Source organism: Hyperolius riggenbachi, chromosome 1 (assembly GCF_040937935.1).
Source record: "Hyperolius riggenbachi isolate aHypRig1 chromosome 1, aHypRig1.pri, whole genome shotgun sequence".
Lineage (NCBI taxonomy): Eukaryota > Metazoa > Chordata > Amphibia > Anura > Hyperoliidae > Hyperolius > Hyperolius riggenbachi.
In genome coordinates, this window is record NC_090646.1 from 647109243 (window position 1) to 647134533 (window position 25291).

A 25291-nucleotide genomic window follows, 5' to 3' on the forward strand; every position below is an offset into this window, starting at 1 on the left:
TTCAAACAGTCCTAAAGAAGTGGAGATGAACCACTTAAAGGGGCACCATGGCGAAAAATTGTAAAATTTTAAAGTATGTGCAAACCTATACAAATAAGAAGTGCATTTTTTTTCCAGAGTAAAATGAGCCATAAATTACTTTTCTCCTAAGTTGCTATCAGTTACGGTAGGTAGTAGAAATCTGACAAAAGTGACAGGTTTTGGACTAGTCCATCTCTTCGTTGGGGATTCTCAGCAAGGCTTTTATTCTTTATATAGATCTTTCCTAAAAAGGATTTAAACAATGATGCTGGCCAGCTTCCCTGCTCGCTACACAATTTTTTAGCAGTTGGACAGAGCAACTGTCATTCACTAAGTGCTTTTGAAAATAAATAAATCCCTGAGGATCCCCCCATGAAGTAGTCCAAAACCTGTCGCTACTACCTACTGTAAGTGACAGCAACATGGGAGAAAAGTAATTTATGGCTCACTTTACTCTGGAAAAAACGTACTACTTCTTTGTTTGTTTGCACATATTTTAAATTTTACAAGTTTTGAAAAGGCTTAGTGTTTCTTTAACAGTTTCACAGCATAGGAACTTTGTTTTTCTAACCAAAGCATAATTTTTAGCGGTTTAGAAGCTAAGCTCTGCCCCATCAAAGGAAACTGCCCGGGCATATTTCCCTGATCCTGTGCAAAGCATGATGGGATTTCTGATGATGTTGCTCTTGTTGGCTAGCTGAGAGGGGCGATCAGCACAGTTGGAACTGTGTCTCATGCTCCCTGTCACCTCCTTTCAACCAAAAAGATGGCAGCCCCCATGAAATCACAAACATTTGCCTGTTCTTTTAAAACCGCGTGGGTAAGAGATTATATTACCTATCTATTTTAATTAACATAACTAATGTAACTTAATGACAGTATGTTTGTTTAGCCTGGAGTTCCTCTTTAAAGGGAACCTAAACTGAGAGGAATATGGATTTTTCCTTTTAAAATAATACCAGTTGCCTAACTGTCTTGCTGATCCTGTCTCTCTAATACTTTTTTGCCACAGCCCCTCAACAAGCATGCAGATCAGGTGCTCTGACTGAAGTCAGACTGGATTACCAGTATGCTTGTTTCAGGTCTGTGATTCAGCCACTACTGCAGCCAAAGTTCGGCAGGACGGCCAGGCAACTGTTATTGTTTAAAAGGAAACATCCATATCCCTCTCAGATTAGGTTTCCTTTAAGTGGTAAAATCCTTGGAATGTGAACTGGTTAAGGACAAACGTACAATTCCTACCTTGTTCGTTAACCGGGGACTACCTGTAGCTCTTTATTGAAAGACAAGTAAAAAGGCCCCCCCCCCATTAAAAAAAACAAACAAAAAAAAAACGCTAGGTCACAGCCGCTACCCCCGCAATGCGCGCACATACGCGTCCCCTTGCTCGTCCCCCACAACTGTCTGAAGTATATGCACACAGGGAGCTGCTTGCTTGGCAGTTGGAAAAAGCTGTTTCCCACAATGCAATGAGAACCTCTGTGAACCACAGAAAGCAAACTGTCAGGTCCAGCCCTGGGACCTAACTGCCCTGGCTGCGCACATGCTCAGTACAAAAAAGCCAGGAACACAACCATTCAGTTGATGACGCAGGGACACTTGCATTTTATTGTATAGGATGTTAAAAAGTATGGCTGTATCCAACGACAGGTCGATTTTCAGGCTATACAGCGTTTCTGCAAGCTGTGCAGCCCCAGTACTCCCCTCTCATTGCTTCCAGCGTATACTCAGCTGCTCAACCAGTCTGCAGTCAGCAAGCCTTCCTCCCAGCAGAGTGCGCTGTGGAGCAGGGAATCTCGGTGCTCTGCTCTCCCCTTCCCTCTCTCCGCGGCTCAGTGCGATGGGCGTCCTGCGGGTTCCGTATCTGACTCCAGAGGTCCGGGCAGCCGTCCAGCCCCGTCTCCAGCACGAGCCAAGGTTTTCTGCTGGATCTTACCCACTCATGTTTCAGGACAATAAATAAATAAATACAATCCTTTTAAAGTCATTCAGCCTTTATGCTGTGCATTTACTGTGAGATCTTTTACTATATGGAATGAAAAGCAGTAGACAGGAATTACCAGTTTCATTTAGATCAATCCGCCATGTGTTTTCTATAATGATCCGCAGCTCTCTGACATGCGATGCTGGATGAGGATTCCGCTCTTGTTTATTGCTTTTTGCCAGCTGATGACATTTATTGTTCTGAAAGTGTAAAACGTGTACTGTCAGCACGTATGTGTCCTAAAGGGGGGCTCTAGACAGCAGTACATGTATGTGTCCTAAAGGGGGCTCTAGACAGCAGTACATGTATGTGTCCTAAAGGGGGCTCTAGACAGCAGTACATGTATGTGTTCTAAAGGGGGCTCTAGACAGCAGTACATGTATGTGCCCTAAAGGGGGCTCTAGACAGCAGTACATGTATGTGTCCTAAAGGGCTGCTCTAGACAGCAGTACATGTATATGTCCTAAAGGGGGCTCTAGACAGCAGTACATGTATGTGCCCTAAAGGGGGCTCTAGACAGCAGTACATGTATGTGTCCTAAAGGGGGCTCTAGACAGCAGTACATGTATATGTCCTAAAGGGGGCTCTAGACAGCAGTACATGTATGTGTCCTAAAGGGGGCTCTAGACAGCAGTACATGTATGTGTCCTAAAGGGGGCTCTAGACAGCAGTACATGTATATGTCCTAAAGGGGGCTCTAGACAGCAGTACATGTATGTGTCCTAAAGGGGGCTCTAGACAGCAGTACATGTATGTGTCCTAAAGGGCTGCTCTAGACAGCAGTACATGTATATGTCCTAAAGGGGGCTCTAGACAGCAGTACATGTATGTGTCCTAAAGGGGGCTCTAGACAGCAGTACATGCATGTGTCCTAAAGGGGGCTCTAGACAGCAGTACATGTATGTGCCCTAAAGGGGGCTCTAGACAGCAGTACATGTATATGTCCTAAAGGGGGCTCTAGACAGCAGTACATGTATGTGCCCTAAAGGAGGCTCTAGACAGCAGTACATGTATGTGTCCTAAAGGGGGCTCTAGACAGCAGTACATGTATGTGTCCTAAAGGGGGCTCTAGACAGCAGTACATGTATGTGTTCTAAAGGGGGCTCTAGACAGCAGTACATGTATGTGCCCTAAAGGGGGCTCTAGACAGCAGTACATGTATGTGTCCTAAAGGGGGCTCTAGACAGCAGTACATGTATATGTCCTAAAGGGGGGCTCTAGACAGCAGTACATGTATGTGTCCTAAAGGGGGCTCTAGACAGCAGTACATGTATGTGTCCTAAAGGGGGCTCTAGACAGCAGTACATGTATATGTCCTAAAGGGGGCTCTAGACAGCAGTACATGTATGTGTCCTAAAGGGGGCTCTAGACAGCAGTACATGTATATGTCCTAAAGGGGGCTCTAGACAGCAGTACATGTATGTGTCCTAAAGGGGGCTCTAGACAGCAGTACATGTATGTGTCCTAAAGGGGGCTCTAGACAGCAGTACATGTATGTGTCCTAAAGGGCTGCTCTAGACAGCAGTACATGTATATGTCCTAAAGGGGGCTCTAGACAGCAGTACATGTATGTGTCCTAAAGGGGGCTCTAGACAGCAGTACATGTATGTGCCCTAAAGGGGGCTCTAGACAGCAGTACATGTATATGTCCTAAAGGGGGCTCTAGACAGCAGTACATGTATGTGCCCTAAAGGGGGCTCTAGACAGCAGTACATGTATGTGTCCTAAAGGGGGCTCTAGACAGCAGTACATGTATGTGTCCTAAAGGGGGCTCTAGACAGCAGTACATGTATGTGTCCTAAAGAGGGCGCTAGACAGCAGTACATGTATGTGTCCTAAAGGAGGCTGTAGACAGCAGTACATGTATGTGTCCTAAAGGGGGCTCTAGACAGCAGTACATGTGTGTGTCCTAAAGAGGGCTCTAGACAGCAGTACATGTACAGTGGAGGAAATAATTATTTGACCCCTCACTGATTTTGTAAGTTTGTCCAATGACAAAGAAATGAAAAGTCTCAGAACAGTATCATTTCAATGGTAGGTTTATTTTAACAGTGGCAGATAGCACATCAAAAGGAAAATCGAAAAAATAACCTTAAATAAAAGATAGCAACTGATTTGCATTTCATTGAGTGAAATAAGTTTTTGAACCCTCTAACAATAAAAGACTTAATACTTAGTGGAAAAACCCTTGTTTGCAAGCACAGAGGTCAAACGTTTCTTGTAATTGATGACCAAGTTTGCACATATTTTAGGAGGAACGTTGGTCCACTCCTCTTTGCAGATCATCTCTAAATCCCTAAGGTTTCGAGGCTGTCTCAGTGCAACTCTGAGCTTGAGCTCCCTCCATAGGTTTTCTATTGGATTAAGTTCCGGAGACTGACTAGGCCACTCCATGACCTTAATGTGCTTCTTCTTTAACCACTCCTTTGTTGCCTTTGCTGTATGTTTTGGGTCATTGTCATGCTGGAACACCCATCCACGACCCATTTTCAGTTTCCTGGCAGAGGGAAGGAGGTTGTCGTTCAGGATTTCATGATACATGGCTCCGTCCATTTTCCCGTTAATGCGATTAAGTTGTCCTGTGCCCTTAGCAGAAAAACACCCCCAAAGCAAAATGTTTCCACCCCCATGCTTGACGGTGGGGACGGTGTTTTGGGGGTCATAGGCAGCATTGTTCTTCCTCCAAACACAGCGAGTTAAGTTAATGCCAAAGAGCTCTATTTTGGTCTCATCAGACCACAGCACCTTCTCCCAGTCACTCACAGAATCATTCAGGTGTTCATTGGCAAACTTCAGACGGGCCTGCACATGTGCCTTCTTGAGCAGGGGGACCTTGCGAAGCCCTGCAGGATTTTAATCCATTGCGGTGTAATGTGTTTCCAATGGTTTTCTTGGTGACTGTGGTCCCTGCTAATTTGAGGTCATTCACTAACTCCTCCTGTGTAGTTCTAGGATGCTTTTTCACCTTTCTCAGAACCATTGACACCCCACGAGGTGAGATCTTGCGTGGAGCCCCAGAGCGAGGTCGATTGATGGTCATTTTGTGCTCCTTCCATTTTCGAACAATCGCACCAACAGTTGTCACCTTCTCTCCCAGCTTCTTGCTAATGGTTTTGTAGCCCATTCCAGCCAAAGCATATTTTTTAGCTGCATTTTTACCTAAGCTCCACCCATCAAAGAAAAAAAGCCCGGGCTTTTTTTCCCTGATGCTGTGCACAGCGTGATGAGATTTCCTATGTTTTTCACATTGCTTAGCAACTGGGAGAGGTGATCAGGACACAGGACAGTTGGAACTGTGTCTCATGCTCCCTGTCACCTCATTACAACCAAAAAGATGGCTGTCCTCATGAAATCAAACATTTGCCTGTTCTTTTAAAACAGTGTGGGTAAGAGATTATATTACCTATCTATTTTAAATAACATAACTAATGTAACTTAATGAAAGTATGTTTGTTTAGGCTGAAGTCCCTCTTAAGTAAAAAAAAAAAAAATATTTACTCACCTGGGGCGCCCCCTGCAGCTCTCTGGTGCCCTCACAGCCTCGCTCAGATCCTCCCCATCGGCGGCTACTTCCGGTTTCGGCAACAGGCGCCAACAGGCTGGGAACGCGAGTGATTCTTTGCGTTCCCGGCCACAATAGCACCCTCTATACTGCTATTGTTGCGTTCCTTGCCGCAATAGCAGTATAGAGGGTACTATTGTGGCTGAGAACGTGAAAAATCACTCGCATTCCCAGCCTGTCGCCGAAACCGGAAGTAGCCGCTGGCGGGGACAGGAGGATCAGAGCGAGGCTGCGTGTGCACTGGACAGCTGCAGGGGGCTGAGGGAAGCCCCAGGTGCGTAAAACTCATTTTTTTATTTTTTTATTTTTTTTTATTAAGGTTAACTTTAAGTCTTTTCTGTACTAGCTGCAGGTGGTGTAGGCCTTTATTTTTATGGCCTGCATTGAGGGCATTGCAGTAGTCTTTTCAGTAGGCTAGGCATAAACTAGGGTTGGAAGATCTTCTCAAGGACTGAGGTGCTTAATCCTTGCAATACTCCTTAGGTAGAAGAAGGAATGTTTCACAACAGCTGACATTTGATTCCTGAAGTTTAATTACCCATCAGTCAGTAAACCCCAAGCACAATGCTGCAGCTTTAATAGTCGAACCATTTAAAGCAAACCGGAAGTGAAAATAAACGTATGATATCATGAATTGTATGTGTAGAACAGATAAGAAATAGAACATTAGTAGCAAAGAAAAGACTTGTATTGTTTTCCAGTACAGGAATAATTTTAAAAAACTTATCTATGCAAAAGAGCTTTTCTGAGCTATTGAATCCACTGGGTGGAATACAGTCCTGTTTTCTGAAGCACTTAAAGTGAACCAGAGACAAAAGCACCCTCATGTATTTTACCATATAGATCAGTGGGATCATTAGAGAAAACACCTACCATGATTTCTGTTTCATTCTGCACTGCACAGCTTGTTTCTTATCAGACCTGATAAAATATCCGACTGAGCATTCAGTCTGGCTTTGCTATAATGACTCAGCTATAATTATTCCTGAGCAGAGCCAGCAGGGCGCAGACTTGGGCTTGAAAAGACATGAGAGAAGACAGACTCAGCCATAAATATTCCTGAGTAAAACCAGACTGAATGCTCAGTCAGGGATTTTATCAGGGCTGATTAGAAGCAAGCTGTGCAGTGCAGAATGAAACAGAAAACATGGTTGGTGGTTTCTCTCATGTCCCCACTGATATATATGGTAAAATACATTAGGGTGCTTCGTCTCTGGTTCACTTTAAACAGCCAAGAAGACAGCTTGAGATAAGGTTTTACTGCAGAGCTCCAAGGATCATTAGCTCTGCTCTGTTTTATAGCTTGCAAATATGACCGAATGGCGCAATGTTATAAAAAATCTATATAACTGAAAAAAAAAACATGAGACTCTTTTCTTTGCTACTTATGTTCTATTCATTATTCGTAATACACATACAATTCATTTTATCATAATTTTTTTTCGCTTCAGGTTTGCGTCAAAGGGTTATCCTGCTTTAGTACAAAAAAAATCTATAACTCTATACTGTACAAGTCCTTTTGTAGCAATGCCAGTAAATAATATCTTTGTTTCAGTCTGCTGCTATTTACATTTTTTTGGGGGGATAACTTGTTGGAAGCCATGGCAACACTGCACAGTAGGGTAGAACGTTTTTTTTTTTTTGCAGAATTCTCCTTCCTCTTTGTTTTTTTTCATTACAGAGGCACTGTAGTGACATAGAGTAGAATGCAATAAATTACTCAGGATAACCATTTTGCTGTAACCACACCCTTCCAGTGATGTCACAGCCTAGGCTGATTAGCTATGTGGCTTCAGAACACAGAGTAAACAAACATTGTGCTGCAATGCACCTGCCTGAAGTAAAGGGGGGAAGGGAGGAGGCGTCAGACGGTGGCTCCACAGATTTTTAATAGATCGCATGCTGTGTGGGCAGCTTTATATTCCTCTGATCAGATTCCATCAAGGAGGGATCTCTCTAATGGTTGGTCTGGCGGCCATTGTCTAATGTACTGTCACCTTTACGGCACTTTGACAAGACAAATATCTTTTTTTTTTTTTTTTTTGTAGCTTCTTGGGGGATTTTATTTTCTCCAAGTTTTATGTATTTGCCTAAAATTCTCTGTATAAAATGATTAAAATGATATCCTCTACTTGCAGATCCTAAAGAACATCACTTGGTACTCGGAGCGGGTACTGACCGAGATCTCCCTGGGCAGCCTGCTCATCTTGGTAGTCATCCGAACCATTCAGTACAACATGACTCGCACCAGAGTGAGTAGTGATCAATATTTCTCTTAGGCTCGGTTCACATCTGTCTTCTTTTTTTTCCCGGACCGGGCTGTATGGATCCGGCCATCTGGATCCGGGAAAACAGCCAAAACGTCTATTTTTATTGGTTCCTATTTTGCCGCAAAACCTTCCGATTCCATTCCGCTGAGCGAAACGGTCAGGAAAATTGGGTCCTGCTGCATTTTTTGTCCGTTCAGCGGAACAGAAGCCGGAACCGTACGGCCAGATCCGCAGCTAAAAGCGGATGTGAACCGAGCCTTAAAGCCACTATCCAGATAACGTGGTTTGGAAACCACACCCTGTGAACTCTGCTCCTCCCACTGGCCACACCTTACTGCTCTGTAAACCTCTATTGGTGATTCTTTGAGTAGCAAGCCAGCCATGCCCACCCCCTGCATTCTGATTTGGAGTTGTGGTGAGCAGCCTGTAGAGGCCTAGTGCTCCTCCTCCCACCTGCAGAGGCTGGGTTATCATTTCCCCTGTAGAGGCCTAGTCTCCTACCGCCTGCAGAGGCTGGGTTATCATTTTCCCCTGTAGAGGCCTAGTGCTCCTCCTCCCACCTGCAGAGGCTGGGTTATCATTTCCCCTGTAGAGGCCTAGTCTCCTCCCGCCTGCAGAGGCTGGGTTATCATTTTCCCCTGTAGAGGCCTAGTGCTCCTCCTCCTGCCTGCAGAGGCTGGGTTATCATTTCCCCTGTAGAGTCCTAGTGCGTCTCCCGCCTGCAGAGGCTGGGTTGTCATTCCCCAGTAGAGCCATAGTGCTCCTTCCACCTGCAGGGGCTGGGTTGTCATTCCCTCTTGTAGAGAGGCTTAGTGCTCCTCCCACCTGCAGGGGCTGGGTTTTCATTCCCTCCTGTAGAACCCTAGTGCTCCTCCCATCTGCAGGGGCTGGGTTCTCATTCCCTCTTGTAGAGAGGCTTAGTGCTCCTCCCACCTGCAGGGGCTGGGTTGTCATTACCTCCTGTAGAGCCCTAGTGCTCCTCCCATCTGCAGGGGCTGGGTTGTCATTCCCTCCTGTAGAGCCCTAGTGCTCCTCCTATCTGCAGGGGCTGGGTTGTCATTCCCTCCTGTAGAGCCCTAGTGTTCCTCCCACCTGCAGGGGCTGGGTTCTCATTCCTTCCTGTAGAGCCCTAGTGCTCCTCCCACCTGCAGGGGCTGCGTTGTCATTCCCTCCTGTAGAGCCCTAGTGCTCCTCCCATCTGCAGAGGCTGGGTTCTGATTCCCTCTTGTAGAGAGGCTTAGTGCTCCTCCCACCTGCAGGGGCTGGGTTGTCATTCCCTCCAGTAGAACCCTAGTGCTCCTTCCACCTGCAGGGGCTGGGTTCTCATTCCCTCTTGTAGAGAGACTTAGTGCTCCTCCCACCTGCAGGGGCTGGGTTGTCATTCCTTTCTGCGGAGACCAAGTGTGCCTTCTGCCTGCAGAGGAAGAGTTGTCATTCCCTGCTGTAAAACCCCAGTACTCCTCCCACCTGCAGGGGCTGGGTTGTCATTCCCTCCTGTAAAACCCTAGTGCTCCTCCCACCTGCAGGGGCTGAGTTGTCATTCCCTCCAGTAGAACCCTAGTGCTCCTCCCATCTGCAGAGGCTGGGTTCTCATTCCCTCTTGTAGAGAGGCTTAGTGCTCCTCCCACCTGCAGGGGCTGGGTTCTCATTCCCTCCAGTAGAACCCTAGTGCTCTTCCCATCTGCAGAGGCTGGGTTCTCATTCCCTCTTGTAGAGAGACTTAGTGCTCCTCCCACCTGCAGGGGCTGGGTTGTCATTCCTTTCTGCGGAGACCAAGTGTGCCTTCTGCCTGCAGAGAAAGAGTTGTCATTCCCTGCTGTAAAACCCCAGTACTCCTCCCACCTGCAGGGGCTGGGTTGTCATTCCCTCCTGTAAAACCCTAGTGCTCCTCCCACCTGCAGGGGCTGGGTTGTCATTCCCTCCTGTAGAGGCTGCATGGTCAATCCTTCCCACAAAGGCCAGGAGGTCATTCCTCTGGACACGCGCACACACACACACACACACACACGCACACACACACCCTTGGCTTTTGGACCAGGACACTACACGGAGCGTGTCATTTCTCCTCTTGTTTGTGTGGGTTTCCTTCAACTGCTCTTGCTTTCTCCCACATCACAAGAAAATTACAGATAAGTTAACTGGTTCCCACCCTGAAAAAATTAGCCTTAGACTTTGATAGGGGAAATGGTCTGTTACTATGGTTGGGTGGTAGGGATCAGATTGTGAGCTCCTCTGAGGACAGTCAGTGACATGACTATGTACTCTGTAAGGTGCTGCAGAAGATGTCGGCGCTATATAAATACAATAACACAATAATAATAATACACGTTAAGCAAGATAAACTTTAGCTTGGAGTTGTACGATGATGTGTTGTTGTTGTGCTGACTCCTCGGCAGTGACTCATGCGGGTGGCTTGTTCTGGGCAGCTCAGGTTTCGCAGTCAGGCCATTGCCAGCAGCCAGAGCCAGCATCTTGCTGGAGCCCATATTCACAGTGACATCAACTTTCCTCACATATTTTATTAAAAAGAAAAATCCTCAGGACCCGGTTCCAGCGTTCAGATTAAATTCCTCCACTGAAAATTAATTGTAATAACGCAAGTACTTTGTGACCACATTACCTAATCGAGCACAAGGTCGTGTCCAGCCCGTTCTGCTCCCAGGGTCACACGCAGGTCCACCCATCCCATAAACATGTCTGTTCTGCTGCTTCCCAAGTGCGGTTCTTTTCAGGAGTAAATAACACAACCAAAATATGGGGTAATAAAGCAATGCAACCATACACCAAACTTCTGGTTTTGGCTTACTGGGAAACATCAGGTCTACTGGCTGGAATGGGGAAGATGATAATTCCAGATTAAACCACAGAGGCAATTTAGGCTACCATGGTTTTACCGTTTCCTATGCACATCTGTAGTAATTACATTTAAGACAAGGCACAGAACATTGATATTGCGCTTTTTCCCAGAGATGCAGCCTCTAAGACGCGCTCTATAGACAATAGCAGTGTTAGGGAGTGTTGCCCAATGTCTCCTTACTGAATAGGTGCTGGCTTACTGAACAGGAAGAGCCAAGATTCTAACCCTGGTCTCCTACGTCAGAGGCAGAGCCCTTAAAGTGAACCCGAGGTGAGAGTAATATGGAGGCTGCCCTATTTATTTCCTTTTAAACAATAGCAGTTGCCTGGCTATCCTGCTGATCTTTTTGGCTGCAGTTGTGTCTGAATTACACACCTGAAACAAGCATGCAGCTAATCTTGTCAGTTCTGACCAGGGCTGTGGAGTCTGTACAAAAATACACCGACTCCGACTCCTCAGTTTAGGATTCCACCGACTCCGACTCCTCTAATTTGCATATTACATATTACATCTTATCTTGTTGATTGAAAGTATGTAACATGAAATTCGTCTCTTAACTGCCAACGCTTAGGAATTTTAAAAGACAACTGCAGTGAGAAGGATATGGAGATTGCCATATTTATTCCCTTTAGTCATACACTAAAACTAGTCCTTGGTAAGCGTACTTGTAAAAGGTACAGACCGGAACAAAGAACATCTATCAGGCCCTAGGCAATGTAACTGTGGGTACATGTAAGAGTGATGTGCAGGTACTCTGCAGGGGAATGAGGAGATTCTTCCTCTATTACACATTCTTCATGCACAATGTGAACCAGGTTTATGGGTGACAGACAACACCTCTGTGTTCAATGTGCACAGCATTCTCAGTGGATTCCCTGCAGCTCTGTGGGGAGTGCATATGTAGAGTATAGTACTACTGTGTAACAAAGTAAACTTGAGACAGATGAAATTAAAGTTTTATACATACCTGGGGCTTCCTCCAGCCCCCTTCAGGCTAATCAGTCCCTCGCTGTCCTCCTCCATCACCTGGATCTTCTGCTAGGAGTCCAGGTACTTGAGCCAGTCTGGTGTAGTGCGCATGCACACATTCAGCCGCCGGGGGCGTACTACACCTGCGCAGCACTATTGTGCAGGTGCAGAACGCTCCTGGCTGTGGAAGCGGCATGTGGCCGGACTTCGCTGACTGGCTAAATTACCAGGACTCATAGCAGAAGATCCAGGTGGCGGAGGAGGACAGCGACTGGATTAGCCTGAAGGGGGCTGGAGGAAGCCCCAGGTATGTATAACACTTTTCTTTTCATCCGTCTCAGGTACCATTTAATTCGTAGTCACTAAACCAAATTTTAACAACATATCAAATTATTTGATTTCATGAGCAAAGGGAGTGCATACATTTGCATAAACCAGCATCAATGCAGAATTATTTCCATCTCATTGACCATCTCTATTAGTGACACAGCTACACATCAGGCTTTATTCTTACAGCATAGATGTTACTTAGTATATATAAGAGATTCCTGTGTACACATCATATATACTGTACAGTCACAATCAGATATGTATATCTGACAAATACGGGGACTGCTTTAGTGAAGCAGCACAAGTAACTAATTTTGCTTGGTTTATTTCATTTTTGTGGACTAAACACGGCTATTACTGTATGTATATCAATTATTTATGATAACTATTATCTGAGAAATAGAATAATTTTTTCATATTTTCTATTTTAATTCGTTTAAATTCAGTCGGAGTCGGTGCATTTTTTCCCGACTCTGACTCCAGGCACCCAAAATTGCCCCGACTCCACAGCCCTGGTTCTGACAATGTTGTCAGAAATGTCTGATCTGCTGCACGCTTGTTCAGGGTCTATGGCTGAAAGTATTAGAGGCAGAGGATCAGCAGGAAAGCCAGGCAACTGGTATTGCTTAAAAGGAAATAAATATGGCAGCTTCCGTGTCTCTCTCACCTTTGGTTCACTTTAACCAATACACTTACTATCCAGCCACTATTGCTTTTCAATGACTTGTTCATCAGGGTTGTTGCAGTATCACTTGGGAATCTTAAAGTAAAACTGAACGACCTGAAAAAAAAGAGATACTTTAGTTAGATCTGTATTGGGGAAGGAAGGCTTTGGATCCAGTAGAGCTTACCTGGTCTTCTCTCCGTGCCCTCGGTACACAGTTGTCCCTCCTTTGTTGTTATTCGACCAACTAGTCAAATACACCTTTGGAAGTCCTTGGAGGACTTCAAATGCATCCATGCACCCTTGTGTTTCCAAAAACAGGAGCATCTGTACTATGCATGCATTAGCACACACTCGTAGATCTAACACCATGAACCTTACCACAGTCTTAAAGGTGTGTACACACGGCATACTTCCGCAAACGATGGGTCCGCCAGACCCTCCCGCTGGGCGGACTTTCTGCCGACAGTAGCACGTGTGTACGTACCCGTGGTTTGCGGAAGTATGGTGTGTGTACGCGCCTTTACATCTATGGTGGATTGCACTGCCAGATAATGATTTCTAGTAGCAGGTCAGAGGTGCATTGTGCATGTATGCAGTGATGATTAGTCTGAATGATAGAGATTTCTTTCATTTTGCAGGACAAGTATCTCCACACCAACTGCCTGGCAGCTCTGGCCAACATGTCCGCCCAGTTCCGCTCCCTCCACCAGTACGCTGCACAGAGGATCATCAGGTAACTGAAGAGGGTCTTTGCAATACTTTGAGGGGTGTCAAAGAACTGTGTGAATTCCTGTTTACATCTAACGCACCTACACAACATAGCATAGGAGAAACTTTTGTGTAAGAAATAGGGATGGTCAGTGAGCTGCAGTCGATGACCATTTTATGAAGTGGACCAATGAAATGCAGCAGAAAATGCACCAACTTGGAATTATTAGCGTCACATTGCCCATCCCTACTAAGAGGTTTTGAACAACTGGACAAAGTAATAGAATTGCCTATTAGTAAGAGGACATTACTATAGCAGAACACAGCTTGCTGCCGAGACCCAGTCTACAGCTAGTTACACTTCTACTTGTTACCCAACAGGTCTTAGGGAATTAGTCATGGTTTTCGGGGAATTACTGAACTATTGCCGTATGTGTGAAAATCTTAGTAAATTTGGATAATCTAATCAGACGCAAATCGGTGCTTCAACATGTCCAACCATTCGATCATTTCAGGCCGAAATCGGTCTTAGGCCTGGTTCACATTAGCGTTCGCTGTCCGGATTCGCCTGATCGGATCCGGACCGTATACTGTACAAACGGAACGTACGTTCCGCATAGCAATGCAAAGTCTATGCGGACGTTAACATGCGTCCGTTCCGTACAGAACGGAGCCGGATCGGATTCGGACTCCGGACATTTTTCCAACATGCACTATTTTTCGGGTCCGGTCATCCGGCCCACGCACCCGGGCCGGATCCTGACCCTAATCATGCGGCCATGCTGTGCAATGAGAAACGGATGTTTCTCATCACACTGGCAATAGGACCGGATGCTTCCAGCACCGTCCTATGCCACTTGGGGGGCCCGGACTACACACCGGTATCCCCCATGCTTGCGGTGCCTTTCTGGCACTGCAATGTATCTAGTTCCGGCTACTTTATTGTAGCCAGAACTGATACATTCCGGATCCGCAACTTGTGCCGCCTTGTGGCCACCGCAGAGACCCGTACGGTCTACGGTCTCTTTGCGACCCCCGGACACTTGCGGACTCGAACCGCAAGTGTGAACGGGGCCTAATACATTGATCGGACATGCTGGAAAGATTTTGGTTGAAAGTAGTTTATCCGGTGACGCGGCAGACTCCCAGCCACTGTCCCCCTAAGGGTAAAATGTTCCCGTCTGTGCCTGTGCATTGTAAAATCTCACCTCGCCCGCTGCACGCAACTCCTGGCCTCATATGCCGTCAAGTGTTGCACCAGGCGCTCAGGGGTGCCAGTGGAGGGGACTGGGAGTCACAGCAGCATTACAGGTAAGAATTTAAACTGCCCGGGGGGGGGGGGGGGGCTGCTTCGGGAGAATTTACACTTGGGGACGAGCAGGCAGGCAGTGGAGGTGGCATCGCTAGGCCAATTTCAATCTATAGGGAACTGGCCTGCAGTGTATGGACAGCTAACAGGTCTTTCTCCGATCAGATTTGATCAGAGAGAGATTTGTCTGTTGGTCGATCTGCCCACACATCGCCTAATGTATGGCAACCTTATACCCCATGTAGTGCATAGAGTGCTTCAGTTCTGCTAGCGGAAGTCTCCTGTACATGGTGGGACAGTCACACTTACCACATTCCTGCAGCTAAAAGACACTTTAAATCTTCAAGGTTTGCATTTGCCATGTTTACTTGAACTTTCAGCGACCCTCTTTAGAAATGATAAAATAAGAGAGTGGAAATAAATGGGATTTATAGTGTTTAGATGAAGCTGGATGCCTGTTTGTGCTGGAGAATGCAGATTTATGTACGCTATAGAGTGAAATGACCCTCCTCTATACAGCTGTGGGAAGTGGAGGCAGATGATCACCCCCACCTAAAGACTCAGCAGAGAATTTTTGGTTTTCAGAGTTTGGACTACGTAATGTGACACTATAAAGAATAGTTATAAAAGTGTATTTGTAAAGGATAACTGTATATCAGCTGAAGTGCTCCCACATCCACAAGTGTTTAACAGTCGGGACTGGCTGTCCATACCTGGGTACTTTCAGTCCCTCAATATTCACCAGCATCGTCCCCCGAGGGGATACACAGGGCCGGGAGGAGGTTTTCCAGCACTAGAGGCAGAGATTTCAAAGTGCACTCCCAGTATAGAGGCCAGATCTGCCCCCCCCCCCATGTAGAGGCCAGATCTCCCCCCCCCCCCCAATATAGAGGCCAGATCTGCCCCCCCCAGTATAGAGGCCAGATCTGCCCCTTAATGACACTCCCTTCCGCCCGATCCCTCACAGAGTTACTGAGCACAGCAGGAAACGGGCAACTCACCTCTCCCTGGGCATACGTGTTATATGGCTGCGGGTGAGCTGGGCGCAGGGTGAGCCGAATGATGCCTGATCCTCAAATCCCCGGGGACGTTAAATACTATTCCCCCTCTTAGTTGTAGCAACTCAGATTTGGGGTCTAGTGATCCCAAACTGAGAGCTGAGGCAAGGGCCTCAGCAGGCAAACTGTGAGCTAAGCTCACAAAAGCATTCTAGGTAACAGCAACAGAAAGGGAAAAAAAACAGGAAGTTGGGCTAATGGGAGAGTTCTGGGTAACACAGAAACAGGAAGTTGGGCTAACAAGAGAGTTCTGGGTAATACAGGAACAGGAAGGGAAATAGGAAACAGGAAGTTGGGCTAGCAGGAGAGTTCTGGGTAATGCAGGAACAAGAAGGGAAAATAGGAAGTTGGCCTCACAGGAGAGCTCTGGGTAATACAGCAACAGGAAGGATAAAGAGAAACAGGATGTTGGGCTCACAGGAGAGTTCTGGGTAACACAGGAACAGGAAGGAAAAAAGTGAAATAGGAAGTTGGGCTATTTGGAGAGCTTTGGGTGACACAGGAAGTAAGGAAACACCAGCTAAATAGAGACATAGTAACAGTAAAAATCTGTAAAAAAAAGATTTGTGTGCTTCCCTAGGAGAGCAAAAATAAAGAATCTGATACTGGCCACAGTTCCAATCCCGATGTTCTTTAGAAATTATTTATTTGGTGTCATTTGTTAACCAATTACTCTAGTGTGTATTTTAATGACCTCTGCAGGCATCTGTCATAAATCTCTCAGCAGCTGAGGCCAGCAGCATGTAAACAGTTTTTATTTTCTTCCTCTCGACATAAGGACTCCTTGTGCGAGGCCGTAGCCAAATAGCACGCTGGTACAGTAATTCATAGAGCGTTCCAGTGATGCCACTGGCGCCAGCAGGGCATCCCCTGTCCCTGGAACAAAGCTGCCCGCTTAGCTGCTCCTACAGACAATTGTCACTTCTCCCAGCCCTTCCTCGACCATCACTAACCGGTTTACCAACAGCCTTGAAAGGGGTCTTTTTCCAAACTCCCTTTTTCCAGTGTTTAGACTGGCACAGTGTGCATTTTCCCTTCCTGGGAACGCAGTGCCTACTGACGTGACCATGTGTGCTGCTGGAGCCTGGCATGGCACAGCCCAGCTTTCCATCCCTCTGTTTAAGGTCATCCTCCCCACGGCTTAAAACATCAAACAGTGTCTCTTTATCAAGTCTTGCCAATAGGCCTCTACTTTATTTTGTCTTTATTTACGACTGTGTCTGCTGGAGGCGCTCAGGCTTAAATACCACTATCATAATATCATAATTACTGTTTTGCATTTATGTAGTGCTGACATGTTCTGCAGCACTTTGCAGAGTACATAGTCATGTCACTGACTGTCCCCAGAGGAGCTCAAAAATCTAATCCTACCATAGTCATAGTCTGATAACCCATACTCACGGGCTACAAATGTCGCCGCAACACGCGGCGCGTGCGTGTTGCAGCGACAGGTCGCCCGTGAGTATGCGGCGTTGCATGGGCGCGCACCCCGAACCGTCGCTCGTCGCTGATGTCGCCGGGCGATTGAACCGCTCAATCGCCTGACGACAGTCGCCGCCGCAACTCCGCCGGAACTGTCGCTAGTCCGCGTGAGTACGCGGACTAGCGACAGCAACATGATGAGAAATGTATTGGGCTTCCGGCGGAGGGAGGAGCAACAGCAACAGCTTCCGCCGCATCAGTTGCCAGGTCCCTCCGCCGTGTGTATGCGGAGGGACCTGGCGACGAGCTGTCGCCTGCCTGTCGCGCACACGCTCACGTGTGCTGGCGACAGGCCAAAAAGTTGCCCATGAGTATGGGCCATAACTCTTCAGCCAGCGACATAGATGAGAATTCTGGGAGATCCTGTATACCAGATGCAGCTGGCAGTCAAATGTCCTACCATATTATTATTATGCATTTATACAGCACTGACATCTTCTGCAGCACTTTACAGAGTACATAGTCATGTCACGGACTGTCCTCAGAGGAGCTCACAATCTAATCCTGCCATAGTCATAGTCTAATGTCCTAACATATTATTATTATTATGATTATATAGCACTGATCTGCTCTGCAGCACATTACAGAGTACATAGTCATGTCACTGACTGTCCTCAGAGGAGCTCACAATCTAATGTCTGTGGCATGGTCATGGTCTGATACCCCTAACATACTATAGGTCCACTTTGGGGGGGGGGGGGGGGGTGGCCACTTATCTTACCAGTATGTTTTTCTGATGTGCAATGAAATCCACACAAACATTGGGAGAACAAACTCCATGCAGATTGTGTTATGTGTGGGACTGCAGAAGTGACAACCACTTGCTGAGGGAAAGGCCTTCCCTTATGTTCAGGTCTCTGCATTGCAGGGGTTAATGGCAAGACTTCTTTCTGCTCCGTTGTAAACATGTAACGTGTGTCTGTAAAACACCCTTGTTCCTCAGGGTTCCTAACAGATACCTTGGTGTGGATGTGTCTGCATTTACTGCCAGTCAGTGGATTAATCCATGGGTGATCTAACCATGAGTAAAGGCCTGTACACACACTGGATTACAGTCAGCTGAAGCGGCCGACAACGATAATCTGGCGTGTGTATAGTGGGGATGATCAATGAGATGCAATTTTTTTCGGAAATTATGCAAATATTTCTGAAATTATGCAAATTTTATGCAAATGTATGCAGTTTGAAAACAAACCAATCAATTTAAACCTAGGTTTAAATCGATTGGTCAATTTTCAAGCTGCATATATTTGCATGAAAATTTGCATACATTTGCGTCAACTCAGAAAAATCTGTGATCATCCCTAGTGTATAGGCGGATAAGTTTGGCCGAAGGACGGACGATAGTTTTGTACCCCCCCTCACTCCACCCGCCGCGTGTGCACTTCCTGCCGGGACCTCCTGATGTATGCCCTCCCCACTGCTTTCCCCAAGCCGTGCAGTGTAGGCAGCGAATACACTCACCTGCTCACTTGTCTTCTGCCATACTAGAGGCCAAACACTAGGGGCACTGTGGCTTGTACCTAATGTGACCACTAGAGGCCTCAAGCATTGTGACGTGACACAGGGTGAGAAGAGAAATGGAGGAGCGCCTGGTGGTGGAGAGAAGACACGGGAGGAAGCGCTGGCGGACAGGTGAGTGTAAGCTTCGCTGCCTACATCACTCGTCGTGAAATCAAACGTCACTAGCAACACTCTCCTGACTCAACGCTCATCAAGTGAAATCTTCTGTCCAGTGGGATCGGAAAACTGATGGATCAGGAATCGTTTGCAGAATCGATTTCTAGCAGTTTAAGCCCAATCTACACGATACAATTCATTGTGCGATTTGATTACGATTCTATTTACGATCCGATTAAATCCGACATGTCCGATCGGGATTCGATTCAATTCGATTTGCCATTGCGAATCGCACAAATAATCGTGTCGTGTAGATGGGGCTTTAGATCAAATGATTGAATTGGCTGGATAGCAATGAAAAAAATCATCCGGTGTATATGTCCACCTCAACAAGGGCTCCAGCTCTGTGCTGCTAATTACATCTGCAGCAAGATGTGCAGCTGATAGGCTGTCTGCAGCCAGACAATAGAGTATAGATCCCAGGCTTGCAGAGAAGCGCCATTCAAGCTTTAGCCAGTTTGGGAAATTTAAATGGAAAGATGCATCTTAGAGGAACTGTAGGGAAAATAACATATTAAATAAAATTGCTTATTTTTTACAATATTAATTTATAGATTATTTAGTCGGTGTTTGCCCATTGTGCCATCTTTCCTCTCCCTGATTTACTTTATGAAATGTATCGCTGGTGATCTTTAGTTCTGCCAGGTGATCTATGCGGAATGTTTGTTACTGAGAGTTCTATGCACAGAGGGAGATACTGCTTGCTTGGCAGTTAGAAAAAGCCGTTATTTCCCACAATGCAATGAGGATCCCAGACAGCAAACTGTCCGGACCATGGTCATGACCTCACACTATGGGATGGGTTTCCCCACAATATCAGCTATACAGACCCCCTGATAATCTATTTGAGAAAAAGGAAAATATTTCTCATGGGAAAGGGGGTATCAGCTACTGATTGGGATGAAGTTTAATCCTTGGTTACAGTCCCTCTTTAATGACGGTAAAGCATTGTGCAGCACCAATACAGGTTTAATAAAAGCGTGGGTGGACTGTGAATGCGTCTGAAGTGCAGCTATAAAGGGATGGCATTTACACAGCGGAAAAAGGATGGCTTTTGTATCTGCGCTGGAGCAGGAGGTGGTCCTGGATGATACAAACACGTTATAAATTTGGCACATTCTTTCCTATGTCGCTGCAGCCAAGACTCGTACATTATGGCGATGTAGCGTTTGGAAGCGTTTTACCTGTCCCTCGGAATGCCACTCTTCCACACGGGTCAGATGCTGCGCTGTCTGAAGGGGAAAGGTTGCTAAAATCACACACTGCGCAGGGCTGTGGAGTTGGAGTCGGGGCAATTTTGGGTAGTTGGAGTCGTTGATTTCATAAACTGAGTCGGATGATTTTTGTACAAAATCCACAGCCCTGGTAAGTATTACACTAAGGAGTCAGCGTCGAGGAGTCGGAGCCATTTTGGGTACCCGGAGTTGGAGTCGTGGTTTCATAAACTGAGGAGTCGGAGTTGGAGTCGAAAGATTTTTGTACCGACTCCCCAGCCCTGACACTGCTTGCCAAGACGCGGGATACATTTATTTTTTATGGAAAACTTTTTTCCTTTTATTAATACGGGGTTGTCTTCCTAAAGCAGAACGTAGTTGTAGGTTACCTCTTCTGACCTTTGTCACAAAAGCAGGACCGTAATCTATCAAATCAAGACAGTGGGAAGAACCAAGCAATGTACAATACAATACAATACAATAACATTTCTATAGCGCTTTTCTCCCATAGGACTCAAAGTGCTTAGGCTCTCTCAGATTCAGTAATTAGTAGGATGAAGTATTCACACAACAAAAGTTATATTTCTGCAAATGCCAAACTGAACAGGTGGGTTTTCAGTCTGGATTTAAACACGTCCAGGGATGGAGCTGTCCTGATCTGTTGAGGTAAGGAGTTCCAAAACGTAGGGGCAGCATGACAGAAGGCTCTGGGACCAAAAGTTTCCAAGTGGACTCTGGGTATGACTAGATTATTAGAACCTGTTGATCTGAGAATGCGGGGATTGCTACGCAGCTGCAACATATCTTTCATGTATCCAGGGCCTAAATTATTCAGGGATTTAAATGTCAGTAGGCCGATCTTGAATAGGACCCTCCATTCTATAGGTAGCCAGTGAAGGGAGTGCAGGACTGGCGTTATGTGGCAGTGACGGGGTTGGTTGGTTAGCAGTCTGGCAGCAGTATTCTGTGTCAGCTGTAGGCAGTACAAGACCTTTTTTGGAAGCCCAGTGTAGAGAGCATTGCAGTAGTCCAGTCGGGATGTGATGAAGGCGTGGACTAAGGTTGGCAGATCTTCTGGGGGTATGAGGTGCTTGATTTTTGCAATGTTCTTCAGGTGAAAATAGGATGATTTCACCACAGCAGAGATTTGAGTTCTGAAGTTTAAATCCCAATCAATTAGAACTCCCAGGCTACGCACATGATCAGAGCTGCGCAGATCCGTGCCTCCTATTCCCAGTGGTGAAGACTGCAAGTTAAGTTGTTTTGTTATCATGCTCTGCCCTCCTATCAGAAGGACTTCAGTTTTGTCTGCATTTAGTTTCAGCCAGTTGTCATTCATCCATTGCTGTAGTTCACGTAAGCAGGCGTTTATAGTTAGAGTTGGGTCTGTCACACCAGGCTTGAAGGAAAGATATAGTTGGGTGTCGTCTGCATAGCAGTGGTATGTCAGGCCATGTACAGCAAAGTCCCCTGTTTCCGGCACCGGCAGGTATCGACCTCGCCGGTTACTTGAGCAACCGGCTGAAATAACACAAACCTCCAAATCGCCAGAAATTGCTCTAGAAAACGTTGCAAAAATTGCTACAAAAACACATAGAGACTCTGTGACGAAAAAAAAACGTCCTCTGTGGGGTACTTACCTCTGGAGGGGAAGCCTCTGGGATTCTAATGAGGCTTGCCTGTCCTCCTTTTTCCCACGGTGGCAGGGCTGGCCCCCCCGGAAACCACAGCCGACAAGATGTAGTGGCACAGGAGCGGTATCGCCTGCGTTATTTACCTGCTCCGGCGCAGTAGTGGCTCCCCGATGGGATCAGGTGGAAATAGCTGATCCCAGACTTGGGCCTGCGCAGTAGAGTGGACCTGACTGGGATCGGCTATTTCCACCCGATCACGATCTGCCACCGTGGGATAAATGAGAAGGGGGGAAGCCTCGTTTGACTCCAGAGGCTTCCCTCTCCTGAGGTAAGTATCTCCCAGGGGACTTTTTCGTTACAAATTCTCTTTAAAGAGGAACTGTAACCAAGAATTGAACTTCATCCCAATCAGTAGCTGATACCCCCTTTCCCATGAGAAATCTTTTCCTTTTCTCAAATAGACAAAGAGATCATTGGGGGAAAAGGGGGGGGGGGGTCGGGAGTGTTCTGTATGGCTGATATTGTGGTGAAGCCCCTCCCACAGTGTTATGTCATGACCCTGGTCCCCGCATTCCAGCACTGGCTCCCCCATTAGCAGTATCTGACAGATCAGTCGGAGACTGCTCTCTGCCGCCGTGGGAGGCTGTAGACTTCTTTAGGAGCCCGAGTGCTCTTAAAGACTGGTGGCTCTGTACTGCACATGCCCATCCCGCTGCGGAGGATTCAAACAGAGAAGCCAGCGCTGGAATGAGGGGACAGTTAGAGGAACAGGAAGGCTCTATAGGACCCAGAGCCTTTCCTATCCTTGGGTAAGTATCTGTCTTTGGGGGGGAGGGGGGGGGTTGGTTGTTTTGTGTTGTTTTGTGTTGTTTTTTTTGCTTTCCACTAACTTTAAGAAAAGGGAAGTTTCACTTTAAATGAAAGAAAGTTCCATCTGAACATTGTATTTTATGGACCAGTATGGATAAACGAGGTGCCTGATCTAGAGTACTGACAATAATGAAGCCGTTACAGGAGTGAAGCATCCTGAGAGCGGAGTCCTCCTTTAGCTAAGAGTCAGGCTCCTCCTCCCTATGGCCGCTGATCTGCGGCTTTACGCAGTGGAGAGACCGGAGGCTTTTTCTTGCCCCATAAAACTGCCAGCATCTCCTGCCTTGATGTTTTCATTTTCCGCGTGACGTCTCGGAAATTCAGCGACTCTGGTGTGTAAATGCCATGGACTTCACAGAAACAATTTATCACGGCCCATGCCTGTCCAGGCCATGTCTCTGCAGCAGCGCATGCCATCAGGATTATTCTTTCCATTTCAGCAACATCAAAACACCAGCAAGACTCTCACATGTAAGGAGGAACTCCGTCCAGCACATTCATGGCTCTGGCTGAAATGACCGGATTAAAGCTTATAAATGCCCATAAAGACCCCAGTTCAACCACAGTTTTAATTTTACGTGCCTTTAATGCCTACTTTTGTGTTCCTAAAGGCAAAATAATCAGATTCCCTAGCTTGTGACTAGTACAATCATGAGCATGGACGCATAGAGCCGCTGCACAGGACAAAGTGACTAAGTGCCATACAGATACTTTATTAGGCCACCACAGCCTCTTGAAATGAGGGGGTGAGGGGGATAGTGGCAACAGAGCAGCCTCCGTTGTGCGAGATAAAGGAAGGGGATAAAGTGCTTCAGATTCGAGTAGTCAAGGCTGCTGTACACACACTAGATTCTCAGCAAGAGAATCCTATAAAAGCCCATTTTTTTACTGAGGGCAAAAACGCAATGCAAATGTTCGCATGAACACTGAAACCCATGCAGTTCAAGAGAGTCCTTTCTATTAAAGCGGAATGAAACCCAGCATTTTTTCTTTGCTCTAATACATTATTTATAGAAAATTATAGACTACCACCATTTTCTTTTTTACTAGAACAGCATTCAAAGGGTTAAACACAGGACATAGAAGCTCAGTGCAGAGAATGCTGGACGCATCTGAACTGGAGATAATGCTATCTTGTGTTTACTTAATTGTATCAAGTGAGGAATGTAAACACTTCTCTGACACTGCAGACTCTCCTGAACAGAGTCAGACAAATAGAAAGCATTTGTGCTTGCATTAGAAGATGAATAAACCAGTTATGAATAAAATGCAAAATCAGCTCTCGGAGAAAAAAAAAGTGTACTTTGGAAACTTGTAATTTCTAAATGAATAATAATACTTATGTACAAAAGCAAATATGATAACCGTATGGCATATAAAAAGTAGGAAAACATGTTTTTACTGAATATTATGTCAGGGGTTTATACCACTTTAAATGCGGTTTTACAAATGTGTTGTGATGCAAAAAAAATATGGACTTGATGCTCCAAATTTCTGCACCATGCACTGCCCCGCATGCGAATTGCGATTATTGAAAGTAAATGGCCCCCTCATGAGAATGTAAATTTTTGCATTTTCAATGTCATTTTTTGCATCCGTTTTCTTACCTTGCACGCTTCTTCCTGATTCCTGTGTAGTAACAGTCTTGTCCTGTTGCTATGGAGATTAAAAATCGGTTGCAAAAATTTCCATTAAAGGTCAACTGTAGTGAGAAGACTGGCAGCCCTGCTGATCTATTTGGCTGCAGTATTGAGTGAATCACACCAGAAACAAGCATGCAGCTAATCTTGTCAGATCTGACAATAATGTCAGAAACACCTTATCTGCTGCATGCTTGTTCAGGGGCTATGACTAAAAGTATAATGCTAGGTACACACCATACCATTTTCTGGCAGATTTACCTGCCAGATCGATTATTTTCATCATGTCTGATCTGAATTTTGATCGATTTTCCAATTGTTTTTAATCATTTTTTTGGGATCAATTTTTGTTCACTTCTATTAAAAATCGATAAACAAAAAACGATCGAAATATTACAGAAACGATCCGAAAATAAAAAAATCGATCGAAATTCAGATCCGACATGTTGGAAATAATTTATCTGGCAGGTAAATCTGCCAGAAAATTGTATGGTGTGTACCTAGCATAACACAAAGCAGGACAGCCAGGCAACTGGTATTGCTTAAAAGGAAATAAATATGGCAGCCTCCATAGCTCTCTTGATACAGTTACCCTTTAAAGAAAACTCACAAACACAAGTGGTTTCCAAAATGCATTCAATTGACATGCAAATTCTAATACGAAACACTCAGTAAACTAGTGGAAATAAGCCATAAATGATCATCTGTGTGGTAATTGATAGTATTTGAGGGATGTTACCAGCAGCCATTTTGCCGTAGTCCATGCTACAGTCACATTGTGAGATGACAGCAGTGTGAGAACAGTACAATCACCGGGTCTGATCTGCAGCACTGTGGCTTATATTCCTCTATCTGATCTGTGGCTTCTTCAGAAGCAGATTTACTAAACAAGAGGGGGGCGAAGCGGATGCAGACGAGGTGGTGAAAGAGCCTACAGCCTGTTTTTGTTATGTCTACAGAGCAGCAATGTTGACTCCTCTTGCTTTTCCAGTTACGTGTAGTTATGCAATGCCCATTATCCTTGCATGCCTTCATT

General features: G+C 45.9%; 1 protein-coding gene across 3 annotated transcripts in view; it reads left to right on the top strand.

Moving 5' to 3' along the window:
• DYM (dymeclin) overlaps positions 1-25291 on the top strand; it is a 467753-nt gene that overhangs the window by 190410 nt on the left and 252052 nt on the right. For all 3 annotated transcript variants that reach the window (XM_068251379.1, XM_068251381.1, XM_068251380.1), the window contains exons 12-13: positions 7706-7819; positions 13299-13393. In XM_068251379.1, coding sequence (XP_068107480.1) covers positions 7706-7819; positions 13299-13393 — 209 coding nt within the window. The remainder of the gene's footprint in view (positions 1-7705; positions 7820-13298; positions 13394-25291) is intronic.